Below are 20,461 nucleotides of genomic sequence, written 5' to 3'. Positions count from 1 at the left end.
GGTTATTTTAATTTATTGAAAATTATATAATGTAGAGAAGCATACCACTGATGACCTGCATTGAATGTTTATCAAATTTTAGCATATACCTATAAACCTATAAGTATCTATGCCATGCTTCTAGAAATCAGCCATGTCAAAGAACCCAAACAACTTACTCAAAGTTGACTTTGTTCAAATAGTATCAAATAGTATCTAGAATTAATTCAACTATCAATGTTTTCCTAGAATTAGTTTCAATCAAGTCAAGAGCACAGAGCAGCTTATTTAACTGTTTTTCGCTTGACAATATTGTTGTGTACAACTTCAAACATAGGCATCTGATTTTGTTTTTCAAAATATTGCATGTGTTGAAAGCTTCGAAATTAAGCACATTGAATTCTATTTCCCACAAATGGAAACCAGAGCTATTTTTCAGAAGGGGATCAAGAAAGCAACTAATTATCTTGCATACAAAATGCAACTCCTAAATACAGGCTTTAATGTCTGAGAGATTGCATTTGAATAAGGATATTTATAGCTATCCAACATTGCTTCTTTGGTGCCAGGAAGAATATAAGTCCTTAATGAAATGACTCTGCTTCCTAAGAAATATACAGATGCTTCTCATTTACATATACCCGAGAACTGGTTACAATTGTCTCTTTTAAGTAATCATTATGGATCTTGGTCGGTGAATAAAAGAATGGCAGTAACTTTTGCATGATTTGACAGATGGATCAACAAAACTATAGAAAATGGTACAGCAATTAGAAATTATTTTTACCTATGTTCCACAGGGTTTCAGAAGAAGAGGACACGGCAATGGGATTCAGTGACAGGGGAACCATGGACCAAATTTTGGGGTTTTTTCTTTGGTTAGAGGTGGGGATACAGGAACAAAACGTCTGCACCCCATCCCTCTTTTCCTGAATATTAAAGGGAGTCCCAGGGACACCCCCTCACCACAGCGGCATTTCGCCAAATGACTAGAAGGGCATCATTGTGATTAATGCATACTTTCTACATACCCCCAGGAAAGGGGTCATGTATTGTAGCGAGCTCACAGTTGAGAGGACTGAGATGATTAGATTATTTCATGAGGATATCATTTCCCTTGTACACCATAAGGTTAAGCTAGATCACTTAACATTTCTCACATTTGAGGTGAGTGCAGTGGAATCAATGAGAAAACAGAAAGTCATGGATTCACAATTACCAAACCCAACTATAAGTATTTTGAACAAGCAAGCAAGGGAGGTGAAAATGAGGCCATTCCCAATTTCTATTATTTGAATGGTAATTCTCTCCCATGTCACTTAATCTCCTTTATAAACAAAGCTGATCGACAAGTTAGGCAGAGCTAGTCTTGGGTATGTGAGCCCTAGTGAGAGGCTAGATTAGGAAGCACTTTGTTGAAAAAAATAAAAAAGAAGTTTACTCAAAGGTTAACCTGTTGATGGAGAAGAAGGCTAGATGGATAACATGTGGCTCAAGCATAATCATGGGCAAATGGATATACACTAGACACTACCAACAGATCACCATTATAATTTCATGCATCTTCCTGAGGAGATTTGATTGCTAATGAAAACATAAGGAAGCTGAGTTTCAACTTCAGATCCTGAGAAAAGCCATTGAGGTAGTTGATCCCTAAAATGTAGTGCATGTGATTACTTGATGCAGCATCTGTTTACAAGGCAGCAAGGAAATTGATTCAATTTGCATAGAGACATATCTATCAGACCCCTTGAGTGCATGCTATGAACAATGCACTCAAAATCATTGGAAAGATGGTGAGCCAAGTAAGTTATAATGGATGCAAAGGTATGAATGTTCATTTCCAATCACCACACTTCGTTATCATTAATTCAGATCTTTGCAAGGAATGAATTCCTCGAACAGTTAAGATTCAATTTGCTTTATCTTTCATTCTGCTACATAGGATGCTTAAAATGCAAAAGCCCTCGCAACTTATGATTGCAACACAAGAATGAAATAGGTGGAAGAATTCAAGACTGAACAGGCAAAAAGGGTGAAGGGCACTGTGATTAGTGATATGCTTTGGTCAAATGTGAAATACATCATATCATCTACATAACATGTTTTCACTCTCATCAGAGTTGGTATTTTTGACAGTTCTAATCTTGGAGAGATATACAAGTGCATTAATAGCATGCTTGCCTGGATGAAGGTTGTCATTCATGAGAGACCCCACCCTTCAATTATACATTGAGCATATCCACCCATCATCTAGAGAAGATGGGAGAAGGTTAACAACCCTCTACACATGATGCATATGCTTTGCATCCAAAGAGTAATATGTGAAAAGACCTGGCAGACTTCATCATTGATGACCACGTGGTGAGGAATGGCCTGACTAAAAGAAATGTATACATAAAGGAAGCTTAGTTGACTAATGTTGAATGGATTAAGTTTATAGATCTAGATGGCTACAGGACTTTGGCAAGGACTGATAGGCATACTTTGGCACAAGGCAGACTAGTTGGTGGTGAATCTATGGACCTTTAGGATTGCTTCACACATTCATCATTTGTCTTCTCCCACAGGTGTCTAGTTCTTCTGCTATTGAGCAAAACCAGTCCACATATAGCTTTACCCACTCTCTAAAGAGGAACATCTTACCTCCAAGAAAGTGGATAATCAAGACACCTCATTATAGGCAACGCTCAACAACAAGTTGGAATGAAAAGCCTAAAAGCCACAAGAAATTGATAAGGAGCAAGAGCAAACAAGATTGGATGGCATTGGGAGCACATTGCACGATGAGGATATAGTTCCTTCCAATAGTTCCAATGGTGAGGACTTTTCCTAGATATCCAATAGATGATGAATCGATGATAACTCTAATTTTTGAGCTTCTTGTCCAAAAGCAAAAACACCTACTGATATCTTTCTTGGCAATGTCATTTTGTCAATTTGATGCTTGTCACTTTAAGACTCTAGTTGGCACAATTAACTTTTAACTCATTTGTAATAGATTTTGATTTTTACCTACTATGATCATTGATATTCAAATGATTACATCTTAATTTATGATTTAACAATTGGAATGAATTAATTGTTATAACTTAGTTATTATTAATCAATTAAAATGGATTATTGTAATGAGTTCTCAATTCTGGCCTTTTAATGGGCTGGAGTGGGTTAATCCATCTACCACTTAAGGATAAAAAGATTGAGTGGGTTGCACCAGAGAAGGGATGGATAAAAAATAAATTTTGATGGTGCCTCTAAGGGAAATCCGGATCTGTTGGGAGCAGGTTGTGCTGCTAGGGACTGGCTGGGGAACATTCTGGCCTGGAGCATGCAAAGGCTTGGAGAAGGCACGAATAATGAAGCAGAAACGAAGGCGGCTCTTCTAGCAGCGAAATTGGTGAAGAAATTAACAGTCTCCAAGCTACTTCTGGAGGGAGACTCGCAAATTATAACAACAGCATTAATAAAAGGTAGGATGGAGAATTGGAAATTAGACAAATTAGTGAAAATTATAAAAAGTGTTAGATTAACATTTCAAGATTTTTTAAATTTCTCATGTTAAACGTGAAGGTCATGAAGAGGTGGACAAATATTCGGAGTTGGCAGCTCAATTAATGCAGGAGTATGATCAAGAAATCTGGGAGGATATACGAAGCAGCTGTTTGGAGGTGACAGTATGGGAGGTGAGTACATCTCAAGCGAGCCCAAAGAATTAATTGCCCCCCATTGATGGTTGTCCCGATCGAGACATTGGAAGTGTGCAGCATAAGCCTTAAGTTGCATTGAGGATGATCAATCTATCCCATTCTAATCATTACATTTGGAAGGCAAGTAGGGTGTGAAGGAAGCGGAGAAGATGCAGGCTAACTTTTCCCTGCAAACGTTGAAACAGATGGTGGCCTCTTGGGGGAAGATCATCGAGGAAAAACTCAAACATGTCTTCGAATTTGAAGCCTCTGATTTCCTCCACAAAGTGAGAATCGTGCTGGGCAATGAGATTTTGAAGGCAGAATATAGATATTGTACCAATGCAGACATTGCCTCTTTGTTCTTGGCATGGTGTCTGGAGTTGGGAACCACGAATGAGGCATATTCATTGATGAACTAGTGCGTGAGGGAGGAGTGGTGTTGGGGTATGGGTTCTCTTATCGCCATTGCCAGATTGGGAGAGGGTTCTGTGACCTGAGGTGGGGACTGGCTTCACGTAGGGGAATTCATCCCTCCTCTATATCCATTCTTCATTTGGAGTACAAATGGTGACAAAGAAGTCTGTCAAGCAGCTTCCCAAATTGGTTTGAGTGCCATTAAGGATTATCTTCGAAAAAGGGAGGGAAGGGCTACAAGAGGAGAAGAAGAGTCGAAGTCAAAGAGAAGAGGCCACAAGGAGGCGGCAAAGAGAAAACAAGGTTGACCTGCCAGAACAAGATGTATTAGGAAGTGGGGTGCAGGGCCAGAGTCAAATGCGTCAACCAGTCAAGGTGCAATGGAAGGGAGAAGAAGCCCTCTATAGCTTCGTTTTCAGAATGTAGCATATTGCAGAGCTAAACAGTAAAACCGTTTTTTGCTTTCTTTTCAAATTTTTGTTATATGCATAGTGTAATTTTGTTAGTCACAGACCAAGTCGAATGTAAATTTTTATATCAGCTTGGAGTTAGAAGCAGATTAGGGTTAATTTTGTATATCAGTTATAGTAGCTAGGATGGATAGGGCAGTTGCAGACTGCGAATTTTGTTGTTTCCGTATATGATGTAAGCAGACAGATGATACCTCTATGTAATTTTTGTCCATATTTAATAAAATTATACCTAACTTTACCAATCAAAAAAAAGGAGTTCTCAATTTTATATTTATTATTTAATTTTGTAAATTTCTTGTAAATTATGATACATAGTGCCCCAACACTTTGTCCCAAACACTAGGAGAAATGCAAATATATATACATATATAATATGCACAGTTTTAATTAAAATATTAATATATATAATTTTATATAAATATCTAAACATAGTTAATATGTACTATATTTATTATTCACATAAATGATATATTAACTTATACAGCATTAATGAAATTAAAGTATATTTATTAAAACAGAGACATTGAGATGTCTCATGCTCTTAAATTGCTTTGGTCATAAAATGGCACACAAGGATGCCCTATCGCTTCTCATGACAAGAACCTTGTTCCACAGAGGCTGTTAGCATATTTAGGGGTTTGGAGGCAGAAAACGATCTTATGTAAAACTATTTGAGCTATTTAGGCTCTACACAGCAGTTATATTGCCAACTGTTACAATGGGTTATCTTAGTACCAAATGTACGACTCTAGCAACAGGCTTTTTTCAGGAGCTTCGAATTTTCAACAAATGTTGAAGATGGAACAGTTTTTTTTAGGAAGTGGTGTTTTTGTGAATGAAGGCTTTTGGTTTAAACTGTTTTTTTTCATCAATAGTTCAGATCAGAATACATGATCCATCATCAAGATAAAGAGAGCAAATGAAAAGACGATAGCAGACCTAGGCTTGTTAAATAAAGGAGGGAAGGAGTGGCAGAGAGGGGAATGTTGGTGTTTCCAACTGATTGCCCAATTGTCTCTATATATAAGCTACTTCTAATACTTGAGACTCTCAGGTCAGTGGCTAACTTAATAGAGAATTTTTTCCAACTCTCCACACTTTGGGCTCTGCAATATTTTGGGTGAGTTTCCCTTCACTTGCATCATTTTAAAATACAACAAGACACAAATGATGCAAAAGCAGATAACGATAAGATGAGGATTGACAAGATTTAGCTTAATTTCCTTCAAACCCCCTAAGATTTTTCAGGGTATGGTCAAGATTCTTGCACGCACACTCATGTCAAATCCGGCCACTTCTCCATCTTCTCAAATTGACATTCACCTATACACGCCAGAATCAGGGTTTCCCCTCCTTTATCAATGGTTTCTTCTCTGCGACCAATTTGCTAAAAATAGGCTACTAAGCCTCATTGTAAAGGTTCTCTCCCTACTAGCTTGAGCTATTTTTTGCTCTTTCACTTCTCTTGAGGATTTGTATATTATTCTACATTTCTGCAACTGTAAGTTTGGCCGTTGGCCTGTGAATCAATTGAAATTCAAATAATCAATCTTGCCTCTTTGACTGCACATGTTGTGTACGTCTTCTTACCTTCATGTCAAGTGTGTATTTTGTGGCTTTCACGTAAAGGTTATCTCCCTGTCAGCTTGAGCTATCTTTTGCTCTTTCACTTCTCTTGAGGATTAGTATATTTTTCTGCATTTCTGCAACTATAAGTTTGGCCGTTGGACTATGAATGAATTGAAATCATCATTCTTGCCTCTTTGACTGCGCATGTTGTGTATGTCTTCTTATCTTCATGTCAGGTGTGTATTTTGTGGCTTTCACTGACACATATGCTGTGTTAACTTGTTTCTTTGTGTGATCTGTGGAAAATCTTCTTCCCTTTTGGCATTCAGCAAGCCCTAACCTCCATACATGTGTTCGGTGTCATTTATGTTAATGATAGAACCAAAAAGGTAAGACACAGAAATCTGAAACTTAGAAAATCTCACAAGAACAAGATACACAGAATTTATCCTGGGCTCCACCTGAGGGTAAAAAACCCAGCCACACAAAGTTGAATTTTATTAAAGACACGAATCTGATACAATGTTCTCATGTAATGAACTAAACATGATTGTTATCTCCTTAACAACCATCAGCATAAGCCAACAAACTTCTCTGATAAATGAAAGGCTTCTATCATACATTCGTCATATATCCTTACTGCAGTATGAAGGATCACACATCAATAGAACACAGAGAGATAATACAGAAAGACTGATGAAGATGCAACGATTCTGAAGAAGATAATATTCCCGAATTTCTCCACGATAAAACACCAACACATATTTATGTAAAAACTACTCTCCTTAAGAATTTCACCGCGCTAAATATAGAAGAACCAAGGCACGAAAGGATATCTTGTGATGAAGAAAGGCGGAAAGCCACGACACCATCCACTCAATGGCAGTTACAAAACTTGAAGATACAAACTCCGGCACCGACAGGAGCCAAAAGAAAACAATGTTGCCATAAAAGAACCTCTAATCGGAAGGAATGCGAAGAGAAAAGGTAGACGATGCCAGCAAGCATGATGCGATCATAAATACACATAAGGTATGAAGCATGCACATAAGGCATGAAGTATGCACGTAAGGAATGAAGCATACACATAAATAGACATACCGCATGAAGTATACACGCATAAATACACAGAAGGCATGACGCATACAAGTAAATACACGTAAGGCATGAAGCATACACAAATACACATAAGGCATGTAGTATACACATAAATAGATGTAAGGCATGAAGTATACACACATAAATACACATAATGCATGAAGCGTGCACATAAATAAACGTAAGGCATGAAGCATACAAGCAAATACGCGTAAGGCATGAAGAATACATGCATAAATACACATAAGCCATGAAGCATGCATGTAAGGCATGAAGCATAGAAGTAAATACGCATAAGGCATGAAGCATACATGTAAATACACGTAAGGCACGATATCAACAAAATGGTTATACAACCATTGCAGGGAAAATAAAATCTCCTGCAGCGTACGCAAACATTAACAATTTATACAATTGAAGTTTGTGCATCTCCATGGTATTTTGATTGATTCTTTGTGTCATTTCGGAGCAAGGAGAGAGACATCTCTTATCTTGGTGCATCACCTCCTTTCATTTTCTACATTTCCTTCTTCCCTTTTCTCCTACAAGCTATTAGAGTAGGTTTAGAAGTAGAATTTGAAATGTTGGGTTAGTCAACACTTGCACCTGGAAAAGGAAGCAAGCTAGCCTTCTCCACAGATTCAACCCCTTGTGCAAGGTCCGACACTTTGGGGTTGTTTCCACGTTTCACGAGGTTGCTAGATTGATAGCTCAACAAGGGTGCAAACTTTTGTGACAACAATTACATAGCGCAATTTTGTGTCATCATGACTTTAAGGTGGGACCACTTCAATGAACTCTTGATAGAAGAGCGGTGAGTGTTGCAATAGGAAATTGAAAACTAGCAATAGCTCAAACAGTATGCAAGGACCACAACATAAGGCTCTCCTCAAAGCTTAGGAAAAATTAAAAGCGCTCGAGACCAAAAACGATAAGGGGCCTTAGGATAACAAAGCCGATAACCATCGACATGAAATGGCATAAGTTGTAACTAGAGTTACTAACAACCAGGGGCAATAGGTCAATTGCGAAATAAAACAAAAAGCAATCGAGCCAAGAGGGTTTAGCGTTTAAGATAGGGCATATGAATTAAACCCTTTTGAAAACACTAGACAAACTTTAAAATTAACAAAGGCACTACCAATGGCTCTAATTGGGGACGCAAGCTTCAACGAATCATGACAAGCTTCCAGAAATCTCTGAGCAAACTAAACAAAAACAAACAAATGATAGTACAAAAAATAACATAAAATGTAATGTGCATGGAAATGAAAACTATTTTAAGCAAAATAGGGTTTCAAGAACTATCCATGCATTGGCAATTCCTGAAGATTACCACTAAGACTTTGCAAGAAGTATGAGTTTTCACCATGGGTGTTTATGATCAAATAAGAGCCTTTCTAAAGAGGATCGAACTAGCCATGTATACCTTTATCTTGGATTCTAGCATTTCACATCAACACCATGTCATTCACTTCAAATATCCCATCGGATGCCTTGTTGTCAAAAAGGTATTTGACTTGTTTGCTTGATGTTAATTTTTTGTGCAAACCTTCTTGACTCATCCAATTCAATGAGCTGACTTATCCTATTAATCATGGCATCATTAATGTTTTCAGAAAACTCTTGGATATATCTAAAATTGGCAACAAGTTATTTACAAGCATTCTTGCATACAGCCCATATACCAGATCATATGGGGACTTTACCGTAGCCTTTTTCATTGTTACTATGTCAACACATAATGCAAGTTTCAACTTCGTATCCCATGAACTTTTGTTTTCCAGATCACTCTTTTGATGATTTTCATCAAGCTTTTGTTGTTTGATTCTACTTGTCCATTTCTTTGTGGATGATAAGGTAGACTGATTCCATAGTCATTACAAAAATCCACAGATTCTTCATACTTGAAACACATTGCATTGTCAATAACCAGCCTGATAGGTACTTTGTACCTTACAACAATGTGTTCTATGATGAAATCCTCAACCATTTTACAAGGTGCCTTCTTGATAGAGACTACTTCAATCCACTTAGTAAAGTAATCGGTTGCAACTAGGATCCATCTATGTCCCCAACTGGACTTCTCAACAATCTCACCAATGAAGTCTATGCCCAATTTGTGGAAAGCGGCTTCTACAGCCATTGTTCTTAAAGGCAAAGCTCCAAAATAATTCAATTTACCTGACAGGCTTCATATTTTCTTACCATTTTCTGGGTGTTAGCAAAAAGAGCAGGCCACCTGTAACCAAACCTAAGAATCTTATGTGTAGTTGTCTTAACCATGGGCCTCCACAGAATCTGCTGTGCATTTCTTCAAGTATCTTAGAAGCCTAATCATTATCAACACATTTCAACAAGATGCCATCTTTGTTCCAATACAATACAACATGTAAAATAATGTACTTGATCTGGCCACATTTAGATATTCAAAAGTCATTAGACTTATGTCAACCGAAATTTCTGTACTAATACACCACTTACAACAGGCTACAAACCTGTGACCTTTCCCACTACAGCCATGGTGTATGTAATCTCCACAAAACAATCAAGATAATGACTGTCCTGGTATATAAATCTCTGTCAAGAAACTTGTGCCGCAAGGATATCTCAAGCATAATTGTAGTTCAGAACAATTTTTAGAAATCTTGCGTTATGTGATCCAAAAGAAAGACAAATCTGCGAAAAGAACTCTATTATTCATGTGGAGTGCCCACCATGCACCGAAAATAACATACATGGAAACCCCATGAAACACTTCAAAAATAAAATGAACAAGAGCAAAGATTTGAGAAATTCGTTTCCTTTTCATCAGCTTAGTCTAAATATAAACCATGCCAACCAAGAAGAGTCCAAATCTAAACCTAGAAAATTGTTTTAGTACCATGTCAGCCCACCTAGAACCTGGTTATGCAATAGAAATTTTAGAATCTGTCATGCAGTTTTGTCATGATATTTTTCCCCCCGTCAGTTCCTCAATTTTTCAGACAGCATATAAATATAATTAGGATGGAACCCAAATATAAAATTTTACACGAGAGCCATTTCCCATTCAAAAAGAAGCTTCAAATCTTCAGAGAAGCTCTTCCTAGTTAAATGTATTACACCAGATGCACCACTTTCCTTATCCTGCACACCCATCGTTTATTTATTCACCATTATTACTAAAAGTCGTCTTTAAAGAAAATGCATACCTCAACATCACCAACACTAGCCGCGTGATGGACAGTAGGCTCATCTTCCTCCTCATACCCATATTCCTCTTCAATTTCTTCTGCACTAGTTGCCTCATTGGAGGCAGGAATGTCACCCGGAATCCCAACACCCATAGCCTGCCCTAACTTGGTCAACACATTTGGATCATTCCAGTATCTGAAAACAAAAGGCATAATCAACCAAAAATTTAGACAAATTCACCACATTTTAACCACTCCCTTATCATTTTATGTAAACAAAGAATTGACAACACCAGAATTTTTTTGTAATTGATGGTCCTACTTCAATCATTGTGTGAACTTAGAATTTGAATCTAATAAATTATTTAGAAATGATGGTCCTACTTCAATCATTGTGTGAACTTAGAATTTGAATCTAATAAATTATTTAGAAATGATGGTCCTACTTCATCATTGCAGCTGGACCTCCAGTCTCAATCTCCTCAAGTATAGGCTTCAAAGCTGGGTCATCCCTAATGTGTGCCATGCGTTCCTCCAACTGCTCTTTGTGAGTAGGATTTGCAAGACTCTCTAACATACTAGACATTGATGGATCCTGCAACATTGCATAGTCAATAACAAATTAGTCACTAGAGAATTACAATTGTCAATGTTGAAACAAAACTCAATCAGGATTAAATCTTTTCATACTAGGTGGCATCCCACCATCCACACCTGCATAAGAGCACTACCAAGCCGCTCAGCCATGTTCATGAATTGAGGATTCTGCATAACTTGCTGCATTGTAGAGAAGTACTGCTGTGTATCTAGCTGTGGAGCACTGTCTTGTCCTGCACCATGCACACTTTGTTGCAACTGCTCGGCCATCTTATTGAATGCAGGATCCTTTGCAATCTGCTCAGCTAATTCTTTGATGCTTGGATCCTAGAAACAATTGAACCAGCAGCTGGTTTCAGGTAGCTTTATCAAATAAAAATGTTAAGGACATGAAGATTAGTGAATAAGGCAAATAAGCATAGAACTTCCACAAAGCAAATCCTGTTCACATAACTGCAGGTAACATGACTAGGAATTGAAAAACATAATGCCCAAGGTCAAGAACCATAACAGTCTCACACGCAAAAAACAGACTATCAAAGATCAAAACTATCTCATCAGGAGATGAACACACAACTGAGTTTTCAAGAGATAGGCAACTGTCATAAACCCAAATGTTAATATAGAATTCCATAAATCCTAAAATCGTTACCAGTACATAGCAGTATTTAAATTTTGTTTGACTGAATTTTTGCAGTATTGCTTATATGTAGGTTTTTTGGACTCGTCTGTGTAATGCTCAATAGTACCTGCGTTTTGGGTCTCTTTTCTGATCCATCATCAGGGTTATGGGAAAGAAGCCTAGTAATATTTGGATTGTAATACAAAAGCCATGATGGCTTGTCATATTAACGTCCGAATACAATGAGAACCACAATCCAATCTCCAAAATGCTGAACAAATATGTTGTGCTCTTAAAAAATAATATATTTTATGTGGTAATGTTTAATGAATTCTTTTATTATAAAATCTGTACTTTGGTATGCAGCAATCCTATGTCTTATGGAGACAGTTTGCCCTATGCAAATATGATATAGCACCCACATGGTAGATGGAGCATGATTAGGATTTCATATGCTCGTCTTATTATAAGCTAGGTTTCTTCCTTATCTTTATGTTCAATCTAGGTGCATATAACTACAAATATCCGCTTGGAGACGTGTTTCCCCCATTTCTCAGATTTAAAGGTACAATACTTTACTTAAGAGTGTACAGGAGCCACCAACTGTTATGTCTTGTGTAGTACCTTCTTTTCTATGTGGGTTAGGTGTGGTTAATGCCCATTTAAGAAGCCTCAAAGCATTAACCAATTTTGTTCTCAAGAGGAAAACATTAATTTGCTTGAATTTAATGTGGTGATTAAACTGCCAAATGTTAAATCAGAAATTACTGTAAAATGTTTTTTGTGAAATAATGCCGCATTTCTAAGTCCAGTAAAATTAGAAATTATCTCACTGGATTTTTACATTGAAGTGACCCAAAATTTTCAGATACAAAGAAAAGAATACTAGAGTAATTAAATTTAAAAAAACCAACAATGAAAGTGGCAGAGAACATTGAAATCAGCTATTTTCAGATGGCCATGACAACTAGCATTCACTGTCACATAGACTGCAGGGGTGCTCTTCTCGATACTATTAGGTGAGTGCAGAATCTTAAACCAGAAATTAATGTTAAAATGCTTTTTCCTGAAACAATGCAGCATTTCTAAGTTCACTAAAATTAGAAATTATCTCACTGGATTTTTACATTGAAGTGAGGCAAATATATCAGATACAAAAAAATAGAATACTAGAGTAATAAAAATTTTAAAAGCCAACAATGACAGTAGCGGAGAACATTGAAATCAGCTATTTTCAGATAGCCATGAACAAATAGCATTCACTGTCATATAGACTGCAAGGGTGATTTTCCAAATACCGAGGTGAGTGCAGATTCAATAGTTGCTACAATTCTCTGTCACCCTATGGCATAGTCTATCCCATTTGTGCTTGTATTACTTATCAGTAAGCTAAATTTAAATGGTCATGAAAAAGAGGCAATCACCATCAAATAGGACACAAGGGTAATCTTCCTACTCTTCTTAGGTGAATCTGGATTCAGTATATTGCTGATGATCTCTTCACCACTCATATATCATAGCGCATCTCCAAAACTCAATCCTCATTCTTTGTTGAAATCAACATTGATTGAATAAAAAAAAATCAACAAAACATCTGTGTCTACCTGATTACACATAGAGATGGAATTGAGCAAAATTACTCCTCTAGAAATTTATAGGCTGCAGATGTCTTTTATAGCATCAATCTATTAATAAAGGTAAGAGCCTCAAATATACCCCATTTTTAAAATTAGAGCTTTATGAATAAAGATTTATCTAAGACCCATTATTATAGGCCATAAATGTCATAAACAGCATCGAACTTAAAAAGATAAGAGCTTCAAATGGAACCAGTATTGATAGTTTAAACCTTCAATGATGCAGCATTTATCTGAGGAAAAGAGCATTTTAAAGAATTTAATAGGCAACAGAGCATATGGGAAAACAAGCTAAAGAGTCCATCTTTTGTTTCATTTGCAAAAGGAAAGGACATATTGCATAAGAATGCAGGTTTCATATTCCTTCCACTGGTTGTGAAACAAGTAACCGTTGTATAATGATTTGTAAAGTTAATGCCATTATGGAGCCTAAGTTCAAACTTATTTTGATGTAAATTGCAGATCAAAAATGCTCAATTGTTCAATATACAATAAGATATATGTGTGTTTAATAATATTTATAAGCCCTATACAATATTAATAATATACATTGAACAAAGGGAATGCAACCCACCCTCCTCCCCCCAAAAAAAAATCCTCGTAAAATCCGTATGTTTCCTGGACGGGGATGTTTCCAAGACACAAGGACTCAGGCAAAATGTCCCCCCACAGCATTGCAACTGCCACCGTGACATCAGCGATGGCGGAACATCCTGGGAATGCCTAAGAGTCTCCCACGACCCCTAGCCAAAAACTCCAACCCTAAACGTAAAATGGTGAAACAATTGTGAAAATAACATTCATTATGAAGATTTGTGAAATTTTGGAGGCCTAATTTGTGCTTGCGCCTAGAACCCACTAGGGGTGCTACCCCTTGATTCTGTTGGGGGCTTTGTGGGGAACTGCCTCTTGACCCTAAACCTCCACCCACTATTCTTATTGTTAATGCAATCATTTCCATGTTTTTATGTTTATTACTTAGTTTAAACTTCACTTTGTATACCAAAGTTTCATTTCAATTCTTATTCTTGTTTTGCTCCCAAAGTTCCAAAAATCTACCCACCATTGTGAATATTCAAATTTCAATGCAATCATTGTCATTTTTTTATGTTTATTAGTGTAAATTTTACATAGTCGCAAAGTTACATTTACAGTTCTCATACTTATTGCTTGCACATCTTTCTATAATTAATTATTCAAGTACTATATGTATTCTTTTTATAACTGATTTTTCAAGTACAATAGGCCTTATATGCCCTAATTATGTCTGATTCTGCTCACACTTGTTCCAAATCTGCAATCCTCATCTCCTGCTCTGATTTTTTACCTTTGATTCAGCCTAGATGGACTGCTGCCTAGCGCCCTTTATCTCTTGGTCAGGGACGTGTAGCGCCCTTGTCCAAACCAAAAGAGCCCACTTTTTAACCCTCTAATGGTTGGGAAATTGAGTGGGAACCTATTCTCCGTGTCAGCCTTCTTCATAATTTTCAACACATTGCATGAGGGTAGGTATAAATGCAAGTCTTACCTCCTCGTTTGAGACATCTTTCCACAAGTTTCCAATTACAATTTTCCAAATTCAAGTGAGCAAGTAATCAAGCATCATTAAAGTAGTAAAGGAGAGGTCAGGTTCTCAGATTTCAAGCATTCAAGATGGCATCCATGACCAAGTTCTTGTGAAGAAATTCATGAATTCATGACAACATCAAACTTTCCATGAAGACTTCAAGACAAATAAGATTCATAAAGGTATAACATTTCAATTCTATAAATAGCCTCTACCCTATCAAGGCATGCTTTCCTTTTCATTTCAATTCATCGTAGGGTTAATTCCAAACTGGGTGTTTGACCTAGGCAAACCCCTATCAACCCAACAACATTTGTCCCTCTTGTGTTTGCAGGTGACAGGATCTGAAGACAACAAATATAGATCTGAAAAGAGTAGACTGAGATGCATAGGACCTGATTTTGGATAAGTAAAAAGACCAGGTCAAGGCTGCCTAGCATCAGTGGCTGATGCATTTTCAACGAGATTTCAGTGATTTCGAAACCATTTCCATTGTCTGGATCCAACAATTTTGGGTCAAGGACACCTTGGTTTGTATTTTATGTCTACATATCGATTCTAAAACTGTCTCTATATGCTGACCATTGTCAATTTTTCATCATCAACCCTAGTTCTTGAATTCAAATTCATATCATTCAATAATCATTTTCAACTCAAACAAGTGAATTCCAATCTATGTTCAAACCCATTCCAATAGCTTTTGAGGTTGAACCTACTGAGTCTCATTTATCTAAATGTAATTATTGTGAAATAGATGTAATTCCTAGTTTGCATACATAAACTAGTGAACACCCTATCTCCACACCCTTCTATCTTTTTGGTGAACATGACATGTCTTATGCTTACATTAATTTTGATTTTCAATTTCACATCTGATTTGTAGGCATCTCATTGACTCATTTGCAATCATATCTGAAATATGTCATTTGTGCACTGCATTACATACATTTAAAGGTATAATTCACAAAATCCCTAAATACTTAAATGAATTTGACTTGTGCATCATATAATTTCTAATTTATATGCTCAGGTCTGATTGTTATGGCATATTATTTTCAGATTTACAAGCATTCATTGTTCAAATCTATCATTTCTATAGTAAATTTTACTTCATTAAGTGATTAATTGACCATGCATTGTCTAATCACTTCTGTTGCTTGCATTATCAATTGTATGAGACGTATTGTGCGTACAAATCTATTTCATTAGCTTTGCCCTTTTTCATATGAGTTTCATAATGCTTAACACCGAATACAATATCCTTGTGAAAATAAGTTATAGACTTATGGCTTCCCAAAGTTAAAATACTAAGGGTATGGAGACTAAGTCGACTAACCTATTCAATGGGAACTTGGGTGAATCCACTATTCCTACACAAGACATACTGTGGAGATCCATTCCCCTCATGATTCTCATGATGAGGATGACTCTTTATCTCAAGTGACTTGAACAATCAAGGGAAGTTGACAAGAAATTGGAAAGGTTTCAACAATGTATGAGTCAATAACACTTGGGTGGAGAGATAGTCCCCTTGATTGAGGATTTAAGGAGATTGATTCAAAGTGATGAACATGGTGTGAGTGTGTTACAAGGAATTGCTCATATTGTAGACACTAATATTACGCCACTAAAAAGTCGTGTTGAAGTGCTTCATTTCTCAAATCCTACAAATTCGGCTTAGCATTCCATTCCTACATCTTTTCCTAATGTGCCTACATATACATCTTCCATCATGGCTACCTTTACACAAAATGTTAATGCTACACATGTTAGTCATGGGCAAAATCCTATCAATCAATACTCCTATATACCTCCTTTTGTTAGCCTTCCATTTGTTTCCCAAACATCTCTTTTACCCACCTATCATAGTGTTCCACCTTCCTACTCCAATGCTCCACCTACCTATCATTATGTTTAACCTCCATCAAAACCAAATATGTCCAACTCCAATTCATCCACCAAAGCCACTATAATTAATTTAGCCCAAAGTGTTTCATCTTTGCAACAACAATTGGCTTCTATAACCCAATCCAAATTCAACGTCCCTATGTGTGATATTACTAGCCCACTTTCTGATGATATCATTTGTACCCTTGTCCCACAATACATAGAGGTTCCCCATTTGGAGACATACAAGGAAAAAGGTGACCCCCAAACTCGTGAAAAAATTTCAACCTTTGTGTAGTGAATTCTCACATGATCATAGACTCGTGGAAAAACTATTCACCCATACATTGAGAGATAAAGTTTTGCAATGGTTTTGATCTTTGCCTCCTTGTTCAATTGATCCTAATGCATTTGTGCAACATTTTCAAAACAATATTGGTCCTCAAATTACTCTAACTAATTTAATACATTGTAAGCAAGGAGTTAACGAAAAAGTGACAGATTTCATTGGTAGATACAAGCATTTACATTCAAAAATTGCTTATCTTGTGCTTGATGGCGATGTTCAAAGGATTTTCATTGATAATTTGCAGAAGGAAATTAGAGATGAGTTTTTGTGTTTTGATTATGCTTCTTTCACACACTTATGCATAGTGCTTCATAACTATCAGCTTCAAGTGAATCAATTTGAATCCTCTTCATCAATGGCTCCAATTGATAAGAATGAAGAATCTCATCGATCCTTTCAAAAATTTCCAAAAACAAAATAAGAATTTCATCAAGATCAATAATAATTCTTCCAATCATGTTGATACACAAGTGGCAACTACGACATCATGTGTGGTCCCTTTTAATGTCTTTTCTATGCACCTTGAACATAGAATAAAATACCAAGGTATTCTATGCTCTCTTGAACAACGAAAGTTTGAATGCTAAACAAAGTGATCAATCAAAGCAACTCCAATGTTTATAATGCAAACAATGCAAATTTACGTTGTGGTTAGACTGTGTTAGGATGTGATTTTGTTGGAATCACAAGGGGATGTTTTTCTTGAACTCCTAGAATGTGAGATCTCATTAACTGCTTGATAAAAATAAAGATAAAAAGGATGAAGAGTTTAAAAATCCTATACTAATCCTAAGAACAATGTATCATGCTTAGATTGATTATGCCAATATGGTGAAACTTCCTACCATCAAACCCACAAATACCTCTAAGCCTTTGCCAACTTCCTTTGATCCTAAAGCCTTTTGCCAATACCACCGTCAAGCCAACCATGATAATAAGAAGTGCTATAAACTGAAACATGCAATCCAATATCTTATTGATTCTAACACTATAACCGTGGAAGGTGTGAATGATAAAGGAAATAAATTTGTGGCACCTCCTAATCAAAACTTGAGAATCTTTACCAATTTGTTTCCTTCTGATTCTACCAATGTTGTTGAACCTAAGGACCCAGCTTATATAACTCCTAAAGATATGTGTATAGAAACCAACAACCATGTTGTTAACCTTATTAAGCAACCTAAGCCTAAACTTGACCCTTGCATCACCTTATACTCAAGGGAGATTATTGATGCTCTTGATGGACCAATATACATTGCTGCAAAAATTAAAGGAAAGCTCTCACAAGAGTGCTCATTGATCCAGTATGTAAGGTGAATGAGACTATTGAAGAGAATCTTTATACACCACAATTATATTAACACATGATAAATCCAATGTATGATTGAGGTGCATTAAGGTTTCACTTGTCCCACTACAGGTTCCATCACCCTTCCTGTAGAGGTTGGTACTAAGTGCTTAGATGTTACCTTTGCCATTATCCCTACCTCTGACCAAATTCATGTGATGTTGGGACACCCTAGGCTCAATTCCATGAAAACTATAGCTTCTACCAGCCATAGATGTTTGAAATTTCCTCACAATGGGCATATTATAATGATCAATCAAGCCTTTATCAGCCCTTAAGACTTCATCCTTGATTGCTTTTGGCCTCGAAAACTTGAACCTTTGCAACCTCGTAAAGATGTCCTTTTCGTATCTTATAAAAAATTTAAACATAAAAGGATATCAGCCTTGAGGAACCTAAGAATTCCTCAACTATGGATATGGATATTCCTCCCTCACATCGTGGACCTAGACTTCTACCTGCCCCTTCTATTCCTCTTATATATATTGCAGTCCCACCTCCTGCATCTTATAAAGGACAAAGAGAAAAGTGCCTAGCATCCTGTATCTCTCAACCTAGTGAGGTTTCTTCAATTCCTCCTTCTACAAAGGAAGTTGATTGATCCCCAACCTTTGCAAGTTTCGAGTCAAACCAAGAGAAATTGTAGTGCAGACCACCAATGAAGATGTCATGCCAAGGCTCATGAGCTTGCTTCCCAGACCATTTCCTACCTTAAATCATCAAGTGTTGATTGGTCCCATTTACCCAACCTTCGCCTAACCCTAGGGAGGATCTTTATCTTAATTGACCGTGTCAAAAATTATAATTATCTATGCAAAATGATTGTTCTTTGTCTCTTCTACACATTAAAGATCCTATTGTGATTAATTTGGATGATGATATTGATGCTAATAATGTGGATATTAATGATTCTAATGATATGTATGAGATTATTGAGATTGATCATGAGCTACCTTCAAGATTTTCAAAAGCATTAATCTTAGCTCCTTTTGACAAACAAAGTGATGCATCATTAGAGCATGGTCCTTGTTTGGAACTTGCAATAGCTCCTTCTTCCATGCTTGTTGTGGCTCCTCTTGCATCTTGTTCACCATCCCTAAATGATTTTAAGCAAGATTGGGAGAGGAATGATTTGATAGATTAGCTTCACTTGTGCGGTGGTGTCTTTTGCGTGTTTGCTTGCATGTGATGTGTTTCCCCCATATAATGTGATGCTTGATGTGTCTTTGTGTTATGTTAAGCTCTCTTTGGATGACCTTTGTTGCTCCATTGGCGCAAAGTAATGAAGGGACCAAACCTATTGTGACATTCTTCTATTTGTATCTCAATTCTTCTATATGTTGTATTAATGTTATCTCGTAAATGTGCTATTGTTGTAAATGTGCTTTTGTGTTATCTTTTTTGGTCTTCTCCATGTTGACTCAAAAACACTTTTGTTGTTCATCTTATGTGATCTTCTTCCATTGTGCTCATAGTTCCACTACCTTTGGTGTTAAAATATTCGATGTTTGATATATTAAATAATAGAGCGAGAGCCCTATATAAAGAATTTACAAGAGATGATGTTTCTAAAAGAAACAATCATAAACTGAAGTTGAAACTACAAACTAACTAAAGACGACTAAGAAGACTAAGATGACCATTAAAGAAACATTACAATATTCTAGTACCCCCTCTTAATGGTCATCGTGCTAAATACCAAAAACAGAGAAGGCTACCCCCTTCTTCTCAAAACGTTTTGCAACATGAGCCCACCACTGACCCTATCACTGAGATGAGCCTGCCACTGACCCTCCCAAAATCTGAAGAACTTCTGGAGAACACAGATCATCCATAAACTTTTGCAGATGAGCATGACACCCTAAAGCAAACTACAAGAAGCCACGATTTTTGAGGAAAATCGCCAAACCCAAAAACAAAAGTTTACAAAGCATCGCTTTTTTCAAAAAAATGATAAAAAGCCTAAGACCCGACCACCTGTACTCATGATTTTTGAGGACAAAATTATGCAAAACACAGAATCCTACGTGAACGTTGCAAATTATAGATGACCAGA

General features: G+C 36.7%; 1 protein-coding gene across 1 annotated transcript in view; it reads right to left on the bottom strand.

The window, feature by feature from the left end:
- The window catches only part of LOC131052020 (ankyrin repeat domain-containing protein 2A), a 40,738-nt gene that overhangs the window by 4,177 nt on the left and 16,100 nt on the right, over window positions 1-20,461 (bottom strand). Inside the window, exons 3-5 of the mRNA XM_059219677.1 lie at window positions 11,113-11,322; window positions 10,845-10,993; window positions 10,417-10,594 (exon numbers count right to left, since the gene is read on the bottom strand). Of these exons, the coding sequence (XP_059075660.1) occupies window positions 10,417-10,594; window positions 10,845-10,993; window positions 11,113-11,322 (537 nt within the window). The remainder of the gene's footprint in view (window positions 1-10,416; window positions 10,595-10,844; window positions 10,994-11,112; window positions 11,323-20,461) is intronic.

Source organism: Cryptomeria japonica, chromosome 4 (genome assembly GCF_030272615.1).
Source record: "Cryptomeria japonica chromosome 4, Sugi_1.0, whole genome shotgun sequence".
NCBI classification, from domain to species: domain Eukaryota; kingdom Viridiplantae; phylum Streptophyta; class Pinopsida; order Cupressales; family Cupressaceae; genus Cryptomeria; species Cryptomeria japonica.
This window is presented reverse-complemented; position numbering and strand designations above follow the sequence as displayed.